General features: G+C 32.6%; 1 protein-coding gene across 1 annotated transcript; it reads left to right on the top strand.

Moving 5' to 3' along the window:
• Positions 1–7,591: 7,591 nt before the first annotated feature.
• Positions 7,592–13,010, top strand: LOC111780503 (cyanogenic beta-glucosidase). Its single transcript, XM_023660929.2, has 13 exons — positions 7,592–7,810; positions 7,897–7,960; positions 8,047–8,105; positions 9,566–9,641; positions 9,754–9,831; positions 9,911–9,998; positions 10,074–10,329; positions 10,417–10,532; positions 11,296–11,513; positions 11,663–11,679; positions 11,753–11,858; positions 11,954–12,056; positions 12,673–13,010. The coding sequence occupies exons 1-13, from the start codon at positions 7,658–7,660 to the stop codon at positions 12,839–12,841; spliced, it is 1,503 nt and encodes a 500-aa protein (XP_023516697.2). The 5' UTR covers positions 7,592–7,657; the 3' UTR covers positions 12,842–13,010.
• The last annotated feature ends 1,353 nt before the right edge of the window (positions 13,011–14,363 follow it).

Raw genomic sequence — 14,363 nt, forward strand, 5'->3', positions numbered from 1 at the left:
ATTTTTTTTGTAATGCCTTATGTTTAGAAATTGGATTAAGATTTGGAATCTGACGAGATTACTTACTCCTCCCTTCTAAGAGTAAAGATTATCTTCACAGACCAACACGAGTCATTCCAGCATGGTTTGTCTTCACTCACATGCATTTTAGAAAAATTCTCAAGAGGTCACCTAACATAAAATTGCTCCAAACAAAGCACATTTAACCATGAAATTACTATGATCGAGCTACTGAAAAATAAGGTGAACCTTCCTTTTCCATGACTCAATCATAGGAACTCCAAAGTTAATGTGTTTTACCTCAACCAATTCTATATTTGGTGAAATTCTAGGATTTTTTTTTAGGATGCATGTGAGTGAGGACAAATCACATTAGAAAGACTCGTAGTGGTCCATGGAGATCGTCTTCTCTTTTAAAACAAGGAGTAAGTAACGTGACCATGTTGCAGGGGAAATATTGGTGTCACAGGTGCCGAATCCTAAACATGAGTTGTTACGGTTATGCAGTTGCAGGGAAATGCAGGGGTCATTAGGTGCCAAATCGTAAACATGGGTCGTTACGCTTTTGAAGCTCGATTTAAAAGAAAAAAAAAAACCGTAATTAGCCTCTTAAATCACGATAAAATTCTCTCGAAAGTTTTTCGAGCTAGATATAAAAGAAAGTGAAAGATCTAATTTTGAATTAGTAAAATTTGGGAATAAATATATGAATTAAGGGTAAGCAATTGTGTTAGTATTACCAATTTGGGAATGTCGTGTTTCACGTTTTGTTCAAAAGACAACCAAGATGATGAAGATACACTCAATAGAGACATTGACAATATTATAAAATTATAAATTGTTATAAACGAGAGATTTAAATAATTAGATAAAGAATTAGAGTTTTCAAAATAATATTAAAACTAAAGAAATAAAATATTATAAAATTAGGAAAGAGATCCTTTTATTTAAAATATAAGTCAAAAGCATGGAGATTTTGTTGCTCGTGAACCACGTGCTCACCAAATTGGCCTTTAATTAATGTATATAAAAGATTATTTTGTTAAATTCTTTTTAAAAATATATATTTATGTATTGTCATCGTTCTCATTTGAAAGCCTCTGGACCCTTTCTGGTCAAACTAGCTTTTTGTAGCAACATCCGGAGGTTAGTAGAACCCTTGTGTCATGCTCTCCATGATCACCCTCATCAACATACTGTGCACGTTCGCACTCATCATTTCTAGGGGAAATATCCCTATGCTTATGTACACACAATTGCATGAATTCCCTCTAATTCTCGTCTTAACATTTCTTTTGATACAAGCCTAGTCTCATCTCTTTGTTACGTTAAGTAACACGTACTCGTTAGATACGTACATTAATATAATTTTTCATGCTCTTAGGGTTGTGTCCTAGGTCGACCTATCGACATGATGCAATATGACACTCATCATCATATAACACACTTAATATGGAAGACATCAACGTATTAAGATAAACAACATGCAATCACATCACAGTCATCGTAATACCATTAAACATATAAAGCATGTCAAGTATGATATAGATCGTAATATAACTCACGAACATCATCATGCATCATAGCTCATACATCATCATATAACTAGTGTACAACATCGTACGACACAACTCAGAGATCATCATAGCTCATACTTCATCATAGTACAACACCATATGATACAACTCCTACATTAATCTTCATAGCCCATTGTCTTCTTCCTCAATTTTGTGTTTCTTCTTCTTGAAGCAAAAGACGACATTAATCTTCAAACTATCAAACGAAGCGATTTCCCGAATGTGTTCGATTTTGGTGCATCATCTTCAGCATATCAAGTTAAGAAATTTGTATAACTTTTAAGAGATTCACGAACCAATGTGGGTTTCACTTCCCTTGATTGATTTTGTGTTTTGTTCGGTACGAAGGTGGTGTTTCATTGAAAAGAAAAAGTATTTAGGATACCTTTACTCACCAATATCGAAGTAAGCTTTAATTTAGAAATAACACAAAAATTATAATCATTCAAATGTTATGATCATTATGATTGTTAGTGTTTGTGAATATTGTAACGATCGTACCCATAGAAATGTAGCCTTAATAGAAATGTAGCCTTAGATACATACCATCGATACAAGGTGAGTTATATCTCACTAGAGATGTTCACGAGAGGTGGGATAAAAAAAAGCTTTCCCTATTCCCACCTTCTATTTCAATTTGCATCTAGGCAAAAATTTTATTTATTTTTGGGGATTAGGGTGGGATTACCATGGAGGATTGGTGGTGGAGAAGATTTTCGAATTTTTTTTTTTTTTTTTTAAAAAAAACGTATTCATCTCATATAATTTTTATTCAAAATTTTCCACTAAAAACATATAAAATTTTTAATAAATTCAATAATATTACATAAGTAAAATATCATACAAATTTAAACATTTTAAAGACTCGAATTTCAATATTACATGTGAGATGCCACATTGGTTGCGAGGAGAACGAAGTATTTCTTACAAAAGTGTGGAAACTTCTCCCTAATAGACGTGTTTTAAAACCGTGACGTTGATGGCAATATGTAACGGATCAAAGTAGACAATATCTGCTTGTGGTGGGCTTGAGTTGTTACATATGGTATCAAAGCCAGGTTTCGAACGGTGTGCCAACGAGGACGCTAGGCCCTCAAGGAGGGTGGATTGTGAGATTCCACATTGGTTGGAGAGGGAAACGAAACATTTCTTATAAGGGTATTTTAGCCCTTGTGAGATGTCACGTTGGTTGGGGAGGGGATTCCTTGCAACGGTGTGGAAACATCTCTATAGCAGATGCGTTTTGGACAATATCTCCTAGCGGTGGGCTTGAGATGTTATATCACATCATAGTTTTCAATATTTAAATACTTTTATTCTTATACTTTTCATACTTTTCATGACATAACCTTCCTATGAGACATACATGTATATACACTACACGACATACTATTTATTCTTATCATATGTGACTCATCTAGTGTTTCACAGGGTGTAATGTGAACATGGTATTCTACGTACATGAATTGACATACTTGAATCACATGGATCTCAGAAAGCTCATAAACATCGCATCCTACAAGTAATCACACGTAGATTAGCTATAGAGTATGTGTTATTCATACAGCATACAATTCATCCAACCTCGATCAGGGCATTCCAACAATAAGATTTACTTGTAGGCCTAAGCCAAAGTCACTAATTTTTTGCATTGACGTTCGTTGGATCTTGCTTGTCGAGATTTGAGTATACATATGGTGTCTCATGATATCATAATTAGAACATCTCTATAGAATTAAAGCACCTAACTTCTTGCCATTAGGCTTACGGTTTTAATACACGTCTATCAGGAGAGGTTTCTACACCCTTACAAAAAAATGCTTTATTTCCCTCTCCGATCGATATGAGATCTGATAAAAATTATTTTACACGTTTTGGCCATAAATTTGAAGGAAAACGTGGCTAAATGGATGTGTTTTAGTTTATCTATCACGGTTGATCAAAACGCCAACTACCCTTTTTTCTTTATTTTTTGTGTGCGCTTATTTAGTGCATAATTTAAGATTTTACACTATTAAGTACGTTGTCCTTTTCTCAAAAGTCTGTTTTGTAGGGATGAGTTTTACTTTTGGTTAATGGTTGTAATAATATTGGTTTGGTTTACTGTAATAGCAAAAAAAAAAAAAAATAATAATAATAATAATAATAATAAATAAATAAAATAAAAAAGAAAAACAACTCTTCCCATCTCTCCACGACCTCTCATCCATTCATCCAATTATCTCTCCTCAACCCATCCTACGTCATAAATCACATTTACTGCAACAAGAAACAGAAAAACAACCAAACCATGGTTAATGTATTTGAGAAAAAAAAAAAAAAAAGAATGACCTTTACCAAGTTGAGATTCACTTGGGAGATTTACGTGAAAATAGATTAAGGTATATATTAAATCTCCATTTTCTTTTATCCTATTTCTTCCAGTTAGAAATCACATTGAATTATAGTTAGATATTCATTAAATCATTACATTGATTTAGCTTTGAGTTTAATTTTAGTAAATCACCTCATATTAGATAAAGAAAAGAAAAAGAAGGAAGATTCAGTAATTACAAAACTTAAACTAAATATAGAGAGAAAAGTAAATATAGAATAACTTGAAATAACTCTATCAACTTTTTATACAACACTAACGATAAAAAATAAGATCTTTAATAAAAATATAATTATAGATATATAACATTTCAAGACTTTTAGCACTGAACCAAAGTAAATTAGAGAAATAATTTTGTAGAAGTTCGAATTTGAAACTGATGTTATGGGCTCACATAGGTTGACTTGGATTTCAATGGGCGAAATCAAACTTTCATTAAGGATAACTTTGTGACATTAGCCTAAGCTAATCAGGTAGGTGGCTTTACTATCGACATAGTTATATTATGATGTTGACACGTGACTCGTGGTTATGTACGTGTCATGTATATTGATATGTGTAAATTGTTTGTGGATTGATATGCGTGAATTGTTTGTGGATTGATATGCTTATGACATGTTTTGTATATGTTAAGATATGTGGATTGTATGATAATAATTACAGTATGATGCCTTGATAGTTACTAATTTTAATGGGTGTCCGGCAAAAGTTGAGCTACCAGAGAAGGCTCACCCAACAAGAAAAGCGGCCCAATGGTATGCGAACTGTCTGGTGAGTCCATACTCGCATATATGGGCTGTGTAGAGTATATGGTGCACATCCAAGCTTCCCATTGGAATAGTACCGTAGGAAAAATAGATTGATATGATAGGTCCCGTCATTGCATTCGCATGTTCTTGCATTTAACTCCCAATAGTGGGGTCATTTACTGAGTATTTCTTAAAATACTCAAGTCATGTGCTATCTCTATTTCAAGTTAAAGTAAGACATTCCTGTACAGCTGATGACGGCATTGCAACTCGAGACCATGACACATGCATAGGATAATCGTATTATTTTCTTAGACTTATGCTAGAATATGATGTTTTTTTAGTTAAACTTTTATTTATTTTATTTAGTCTTTTATTGTGTCATTTTTTAAAGTGTTTTCAAACACGTAAGTCCATGACAGTGTTTTAAGCTAAAGTGTTATGTTTTATGAAGACGTATTGTTTTTAGGTTATATTTTATTAAAGTTTAAATGAAATATTTCTGCATTCAATATTTATGATATGGATACCGTAGCGACCTTAAATTAAGTCGCTTCGTTCGCCATTTTAGAGTAATAATTTATGTGGTAATGACATTTTTTTTTTCTAAAGTTTGATTTTGGGTGGGAGGGTGGAAACCTAGTGTGGCACTTTTTAAGTTGTATAAACGTCTAATTTATGATTGTACACTTAGTAGCTTTGTAATTTATGTCGTGTTCGTATTGTAGCTCGGCCTAAAGGTTACAATATTAATGGTTTAGTCGTAATAATTTATGTGGTTACGAGGTTGATTATAAAGTTTTTCTTAGGTCGGGTATTAATTTTTGTTCTTGATTTTATTGCATTAATTTATGAGAGTTTGAAATTTTCTCTAAAGTTGGGTTGTAATAAAGTAATTGTATGCTATTTATGCAAAGTTAGTTTAGGGAGGAAGTAATTGTAGTAATTAACTTTTTAAAAATTAAGTTTATTAGGATATATATTTTGACTAAGAGATTCAAATCTTCCAATAAAGTTAGTTCAAATTTAAGAATGCAATAATTATTTATTTATTTATGAAACTAAGCTTAACGGCTTAAGATATACGAAATTCAGATTCGGCACTCGATGTCCTGGCATGTCCTCGATATATCCTACATTCTCTACAATATGGTCAAGTTACCATTCCTTACTTTTAAGAGCGAAAATTATCCCTACATACCAATATGAGTCCTTCCAACATTTTTTGTTCATACTCACATGAATTTTAAGAAAGCTTCGAGGAGGTCACCTAACATAGAATTGTTCCAAGCAAAGCACGCTTAACCATGAAGTTTCTATGATAAAGTCACTGAAAAAGAAAGTGCACCTTATTAGTATAGATAATAACTTTCATTTTCTTTAATTATTTTTTAGTCATCCTATTTTCAAGATTTCTCTCATTCGGAAGTAGTATCGATTCAGTCATATACTCCTTCAGTCGGGTGTCACTTTGAACTAAGAGGTTAAGTGTTCAAATATCTCACCAAAGTTTGTTCGATCGGAATTAATTCCAGTTCAAATTTACTATTATAGTAATTATTTATTTATTGGAGCATAACTGATTAAGATATATACTTCGAACTAAAATATGAATTTTTTTCCTAATTGAATGTATAATGAGTAGCTTAAGTTTTTAGAATGTAATGGTAGATTGGTTTATGATTTTAGGGTAATAATGTTGTGCTTAAAAGATTGTTGTTAAAGTCTTCCTCTTTTTGTAGGGAAGGGAAATTTTAGCCATAGTTATTAAGTGGTAATAAATATTTGATTTATACGCTTCAAACCCTAAATTCCAAACCCTAAATCCTATACCCTAAATCCTATTTTGCTCGTGTAATATTAAACAAATAGCAACTATTGACGTAGTATGGGACGTAATCCTCTCCTTTTGGCTATGATCTTCTTAGTAACTTCATTTACATCTCATAACCTTCGCTCCTTCTTTTCTCTTCTTCGGGTCCTCTTAATCTATAATACTGAAATAAACGGTAAAAAAAATCTTTCATTAGGTATGCTCAAACATAGATATAAGAAATTTTAACACTCTAACCGTCAATTTCTTGAAATGATATTGAGTTAAGAAAGTACAAATTTGAAACAACTCATATGGATACCGTCTTTTTTCCCTCTAATTTGTCTAATTCTTAGACCCATTTCTTCGAATACCAAACAAAACTAAAGACTTCAAGTTAAAGTATTGATCCCACGTGTAATGACCTTAAATTTCTACTTATTCAGAGTTGTTACTAACGTCTACTATTTAGCTCATATGTGAAATATATTCTTTAAAACGACATTATGAATGGCATAAATTTCGAAAAAAATTTAAAACACCTCACTTGTTGTAACACATAACACTGAAAACAATTGAATAACAAAAGAAAAAAAAAAGGAATAAAATAAAAGTAAACTTAATTGATTCAATAAAAAATCGAATTTCATGTTTCCATTGTTTCTTTGACACAGACTAAAGGGTATTACTATAACCTTTAAAAGTTAATTATTATTGAAACAAAATAAAAAGTTCATGACTTTTTTTATATAATTTTAGCCTATATGATCGTAATGTCGGAATTTAAAATTTTAATGAATTAATTATTAAAAATTCAAATCAAAACAGTCGTCGATTGGCCTCTCTTTAAGCCATACGTTAATATGTTAGGAATTACGACTCTCCACAATTGTATGATATTGTTCAGTTTGAGTATAAACTCTAGTAACTTGGATTTTAATTATCCCAAAAGATTTCGTACCCGTGGAGATGTATTCCTTAATTAACACATATGTGAGACTCCTTTCCTAACCATCCTCAACACGATATGAAATATGTGCATATAAGGGAAGGAAGTGAGTTGCCAAATAGTGTGTAAGCTCTCTATATAAAGGAGGCCAACTAAGAGAGAAGTTACACCAAAACCTAACAAGATCGAGTGACAATGGCTATTAGAAATGACTATGTCATTCTCTTCTTCCTCAACTTTGTATGTCTTCTTCTAGTAGAAGCACAAGACGGTGTTGAATTTCAAACTATCAAAAGAAGCGATTTTCCAAATGAGTTCGATTTCGGTGCATCATCTTCAGCTTACCAGGTTAAGAATTTTTTATAACTTTGAAGAGATTTACGAACCAATGTGAGTTTCACTTCCCTTGTTGATTGATTTTGTGTTTTGTTCAGTATGAAGGTGGTGTTTCATCAAAAGGAAAAAGTATATGGGATACTTTCACTCACATATACCCGGGTAAGCTTTAATTTAGAAATAACACAAAATTATAATTGTTCAAATGTTATGATCATTATGATTGTAAGTGTTTGTGAATATTGCAGATAAAATTGCCGATCGTAGCAATGGAGATGTAGCCTTAGATACATACCATAGATACAAGGTGCGTGAGATGCCAACAATAATAGTGATTAGATTGGGTTTAGATAGCTTAGGGTTTAAATGCGCATTTACATTTAGGTAGAGATGTTCATGAGAGGAGGTCGGATAAAAAAAAAATCTTCTCCATTTTCGCTCCACCTTCTATTTCAATTTGCATCTCGACCAAAATTTTCATTTATTTTTTAGTATCAGAGTGGGATTACCATGGAGAATTCGTGGGAATCGAGTTCTTGGTGGATAAAATTTTCTATTTTTTTAAAAAACATATTTATTTCATATAATTTATAATGGATAATTTATATTTTTCAATATAATTTCCACTAAAAATGTTACGGTTTACTCCACCGCTAACAAATATTGTCCGCTTACAATGAATGATTTGTTCCTCACCATTTTAAAACACTTCTAATAAGAGAGGTTTTAACATTTTTACAATGATTGCTGCTTTGTTCCCCTCTCCAACTAACGTGGAATCTCACAATCCACGTCTGTACACCCATCCGTTATTTGACTTGATACCATTTGTAACCGCCAAAGTCTATCGCCACCCAATATTGTCCTATTTGTGGTTTCCTTTTCCGTCTTCCCCTCAAGGTTTTTAAAATGTGTCTAAGAGATTTTTACTCACTTATAAGAATGTTTCATTTCCCTCTCCAACAATCCACCACCCTTTGAGGCCTAGCATCTTCGTTGACATAACACCCGGTGTCCACTCCCTTCGAGGCTCATGTCCTCACTAGCACATCGCCCGATGTCTGGCTCTGGTACCATTAGTAACAGTCCAAGTCCACCGCTAGTAAATATTGTCTGCTTTGGCCCATTGCGTATTGCCGTCAACCTCACGATTTTAAAACGCGTTTGCTAGGGAGAGGTCTCTACACGCTCGCAAAGAATATTTTGTTCCTCTCTCTAACCGACCTGAGATCTTACCTAAAAAAACAATATAGAAATTCTAATAAATTCAATAATATTTCATAAAATATAATATAACTCACCAAACACTCAAATTTCAATATTTTATTATAATTTTCAATATTTTAAAAAAGTTATTTAGTTTTGTCTTAATTTGATATATAGAGATACATATATTTATACGTGGGGAAGACGGAAACGAAAAATATAATTTCTATTTTCAGTCTCGATCTCGTTTAGTTAACAGGAAGAAATATTTTCTCGCTCCCTCTTCATTCTCCCATTTAAATGAAAATTTCCCACTTTGTGCAAGACATGTCTTCGTCCCAACACGTTAAACGAACATCTCTACCTTTAGCGATAAACGTTCTTGTTTATAAATATTTATTCAATATTTACTATTAGAGATATTCATTTAACCCATGAAGTCCGAGACAGAGATTAAATTCTCCCTCTCTCCCTCCCACGTCACGAGATATATATATATATATATATATATATATATATATATATATAAAATTTGATTGATATGTCTCTTTATAAATGCAGGAAGATCTCTCCCTTATGAAAGACACAGGCTTTAACGCTTATAGATTCTCAATCGCATGGAGCAGAATATTGCCAGGTAAGATATTAAAAGCTATTTTTAGTTTAAGAAAAAAAAAAAAAAATAATAATAATAATAATAAACTTGAAAATATAATGGTAACTTTTTGGGGGTTTCTTAATTACCGCAGATGGAACAGTGAAGGGAGGAGTAAATCAAGAAGGCATTAATTACTACAACAATCTCATCGATGAAGCCCTTAAGAAAGGTTGGTCCTAAATTTTATTGAATATATTAGTCGGTAAAAAAAAAAAAAAAATTACCATTTCATTTTGATTTATTTATAGGCCTCAAACCATACGCTACACTATTCCATTGGGATGTTCCACAAGCTTTAGAAGATAAGTATCGAGGTTTCTTGGATCGTCAAATTTTGTAAGTAAAAAATGGTAACATTTTGAAATTAGGAACCAAATAAAAATTAAACTCAAAACTCAAAATGAAAAACAGGAATGATTTTGAGGACTATGTCGACGTTTGCTTCAACCAGTTCGGTGATAGAGTTAAGCATTGGATCACTTTGAATGAACCAAATATGTTCGCTATAAACGGTTATGCGCAAGGAACATTTGCACCGGGAAGATGTTCGAGATGGATACTCAATAATTGTTGTGATGGAGATTCTTCAAAGGAACCGTATATAGTCGGTCATAACCAAATTCTTGCTCATGCTCGTGCGGTCAAAGTTTATCGAACGAAATATCAGGTTTGCGATTTCTAAAACTATAGCAATATGCATTTATATGAAGAATTCTTTCATATATTTTGAAGTATTATCACATTGTGTTTATAGAGAACACAAAAGGGTGTGATCGGAATAACCGTGATTGGAAATTGGTACGAACCATATTCAAACACTTTTGCAGATGAAGAAGCTGCAAAACGAGCTATTGAGTTCTTTTCTGGTTGGTAAGTACCATCTCAAACTTTAATAATTAGATCACATTCAAACGAGAGTGATCCTATGGATTGAATTACTGAGAAAAACTTAAAAAGAATTGAAAGTTATTACCTATACGAACACGATGGCTTAGTCATAGGAACTCTAAATTCGAGTGTGTTTTCCCTCAAGGTTTTTAAAATGCGTCTCTAAGGGAAAGGTTTCCACACCTATAAAGGGTGTTCCATTCTCTTCCGAACCAATGTGGGATTCTCACAATCCACCCTTTTCAGGGCCCAGCGTCTTCGCTGGCACTCGTTCTTTCTCCAATCGATGTGGAACCCCACCAAAATCCACCTTCCTTCGGGGCCCAGCATGCTTACTTCGGGGAACAACCTCCTCGCTGCACATCATCCGGTGTCTGCCTCTAATACCAATTGTAACGGCCCAAACCCACCGCTACCAAATATTGTCATCTTTGGGCTTTCCCTTTCATACTTTGTTGAAGATTATTGGGAGTGAGTCCCACATTGGTTAATTTAGTGGAGGATCATGAGTTTATAAGTGAGGAATATTATCTCCATTGGTATGAGGCCTCTTGGAAAAACCCAAAGCAAAGCCATGAGAGATGTGGACAATATCATACAATTGTGGAGAGTCTTGATTCCTAACCGGCTTTGTTTCAAGATATTTTGGTAATTTTTATTTATCATAAAAATTTAGAGAGGCCCGAAATCCTCACTTAATCTAAGTCATGAACTCGATAGTAACCAAATTAAATGAATGATATAGGTTCTTCAATCCAATCGTCCATGGTGATTACCCACAAAGTATGAGGCTGCGTGTAAAAGATAGACTGCCCACATTCACACAAGACGAAGCCACTTTGATCAAATGCAGCTATGACTTTCTTGGACTCAACTACTACACAGCTGCATATGCCATCGATGACTCCAGCGCTCATGTTCTATACCCTTCCTGGCGTACCGATTCTGGTGTAAATACTTCAAGTATGGCCTTCATATTATATCATTCAAAATCCTATCCTTTTTCTAAAACTATTTTGTAAAATTATTTTTCTATCTTTCATAACTTTTTAAAATCTCTAATTAAATTTTGTATAATGTGCTTGGGATTTGCTGCTGATCGTTTCATGAAGTTTCACTTGGACCAAAGGTAATTTACATAAATTTTCATCAATTATGAACTTAACTAATCACACTTGGCTAATCGTCTCTTTCAATTGTAGGTGAATGCGTCGTCTTGGCTTTCAGTTTATCCCAAGGGATTACAAAAATTGTTGATAACCATGAAAAATGATTATAACAATCCGCCTATCTACATCACCGAAAATGGTATCGAAAAAAATCTCTTTTTTTCTTTTCGAATGAAGAAAAAAAAGAAATTGTTATTCGTAACCTTATTTATTAATCAAATGATACATGTGTAGGATTCTTTGATTATGATGATCCTAGTGCTCGTAAACTACTTTGTGACCGTAAGAGAACTTTTTACCATATGGGACATCTCTATTTTCTTCACGAAGCAATGAGGTAAGTAACTAAATGAGAGGTTCTCTTTTTCATTTACATCTACTCACCCATTTTCATCAATATTCATACTTTCGAGTTTAATGTTTGATATTTAATATTTGTGATTCGAGGGAATTAAAAAAAAAAACCCATGTTCGATGTGTTATAAAGTAATAATATTTCAGGTTTTATAAAATAAAAATTGACAAAAAAACCCATGTTCGATGTGAATCAAGATCATATCTAGATGAGAGCAATAAGATAGGATGATTAAAAAGATTTAAAAGAGTTGAAAGGTAGTACCTATACCCACAATGGGTACCGTCCTTTTTAGAGGCTTAATTATAGGTTTGTCGTGTGACATCTTGGAAATTTTCCAATAAAACATGTCAGTGAGGACAAAACATGTTGAAAGGATTCGTGTTGGTTAGTAAGGATAGTTTTACCTCTTAGAAGCTAGAAGAAATAGCATAATCATGTTGCCAGAAATGCAAGAAAATAGATTTCAAATCTTGGACATGGAGCATTACCGATATTTTGGACAAACGGACCTCATTTTTGTTGGTTTAAATATATTTTTTTGTTGTGTTTCTGTGTCATAAGTAACGTTCTTACTAAACTTTGGGAAACACTATAGGGATGGCGTTAGGGTAAATGGATACTTTGCATGGTCATTGCTGGACACTTTTGAATGGTCAGATGGATATACAAAGCGCTTCGGCCTCGTCTACATCGATCGCAATAACAACCTGACTAGAACACCAAAGGATTCACTAAAATGGTTCTCTTATTTCCTCAAGGGATGAACATGTTTCGCCAACCACTTCCTGTCGTTTGTTGTGTGTCGTTGCAATATGTTCTCGCAACTTTCTTAAACACTGCTAGTGGAAATAAGTATTAAATAAATTGCATTGTCTTGTCGTTTTTATTTTTGTGTTTTCGTTGATAAATAATAAGATGGGTCTTCTTTTTTAATTATGCATTTGTTTGTTTGCTTAATATCAAAATTATTGAAGATCGTCCCGTTTAATGTTGGTCAATTAAGAGAAAAATCATGAACATATAATTAAGGGACACGACTTTAATGATGAGACCTGTTGGAAAAATCAAAATCAAAGTCACGAGAGCTTATGTTCAAAATGGATAATATTATACCATTGTGAAGGTTTCTTTTTCTTTTCAAGTAGTATTATAATCATGTCTTTATTATAACTTAGTCATATCAATAAAATTCTCAAGTGTCGAATAAAAAAGCTATAAGTTTCGAAGGTATAGTCATAATAGCTCAAGTGTTGTACAAAGAAGTTGCGAGCTCCAAAAATGTAATCATAGTACTAGACTAATAGATATGACTATTTAAACAGAAGTTTAATATATACTTTGCTTAAGAGGTCTAGAGAAGGAATCGTCACGATAATAATAAACTAGATGAGGACAAAATTTCACGTATAGAGAAGATATGTAATGAGTATCAAGAATGTTAGACATTCCATTAATTTTAACATTCTTGATATTTGAGAAATATCTATGGCATGATACACGTACCGGTCCAATTATAAGGATGAGAGTTGAGAAGTTAATTTTAATTAATCATTTGTATTCAAGTTATAGTGAACTCGTCAAACAAAATTTTATATGAAGTTGGAGTTCTTCCCGACATGTTCTGCAAAGTCGAACTTCAATATAGAAGCATTAAATACATTTTAATTTTCATTTAATCAATTCATAATTAAATTATGAATCTTAGTCCAAAGATGTTATTAGATAACAATCGCTTTTATTGCATTATATTAATTGTAATTTCAATATTTATTTATCATTTAAGCCGGTTAAAATCGTAGAAATTTCATAACATCAAGATTTATGCACCTTATTTTTTACGGTACCTACTTGTCATGACTCGATTTTTTAAGCTTCAAATCTCGAACTGCAATGAAAGAGTCAACGAAAGAAAATAAAATAAAGAAAAATCAAAATAATGTTATAATGATCAGTAAATAGATGAAAATTGTTTATTTACATCTCATAGCTTTCCTCTTCTATTTGCTCATTCTTTTCTCCTCTTTGGGTCCTTTTAATCCTCTTCTTTCATTCTCTAACCTAGAACACTATGAAATAGACTGTAAATTTCTCATTTTTTAGTATGTCCGAACATAGATATAAGAAATTTCAACACCCAAACCGTCAATTTCTTGAAATGGATATTGAGTTAAGAGAGAACCAATTTGAAACGACTCATATGTCGAATAATTCTTAAACCCATTTCTTCGAAAACCAAACAAGACTAAAAACTTCAAGTTAAAGTATTGAACCCACATGTAACGACCT

This window comes from Cucurbita pepo, chromosome 18 (genome assembly GCF_057944985.1).
Source record: "Cucurbita pepo subsp. pepo isolate OVF chromosome 18, ASM5794498v1, whole genome shotgun sequence".
Lineage (NCBI taxonomy): Eukaryota > Viridiplantae > Streptophyta > Magnoliopsida > Cucurbitales > Cucurbitaceae > Cucurbita > Cucurbita pepo.

Bases quoted from the DNA above. Each gene is read 5' to 3' on its own strand.
- LOC111780503 (XM_023660929.2), top strand. From the start codon at position 7,658: ATGGCTATTAGAAATGACTATGTCATTCTCTTCTTCCTCAACTTTGTA. The intron at 7,811-7,896 runs GTTAAGAATTTT...TGTTTTGTTCAG, and splicing joins CATCATCTTCAGCTTACCAG to TATGAAGGTGGTGTTTCATC. The intron at 8,106-9,565 runs GTGCGTGAGATG...TTATAAATGCAG, and splicing joins ATACATACCATAGATACAAG to GAAGATCTCTCCCTTATGAA.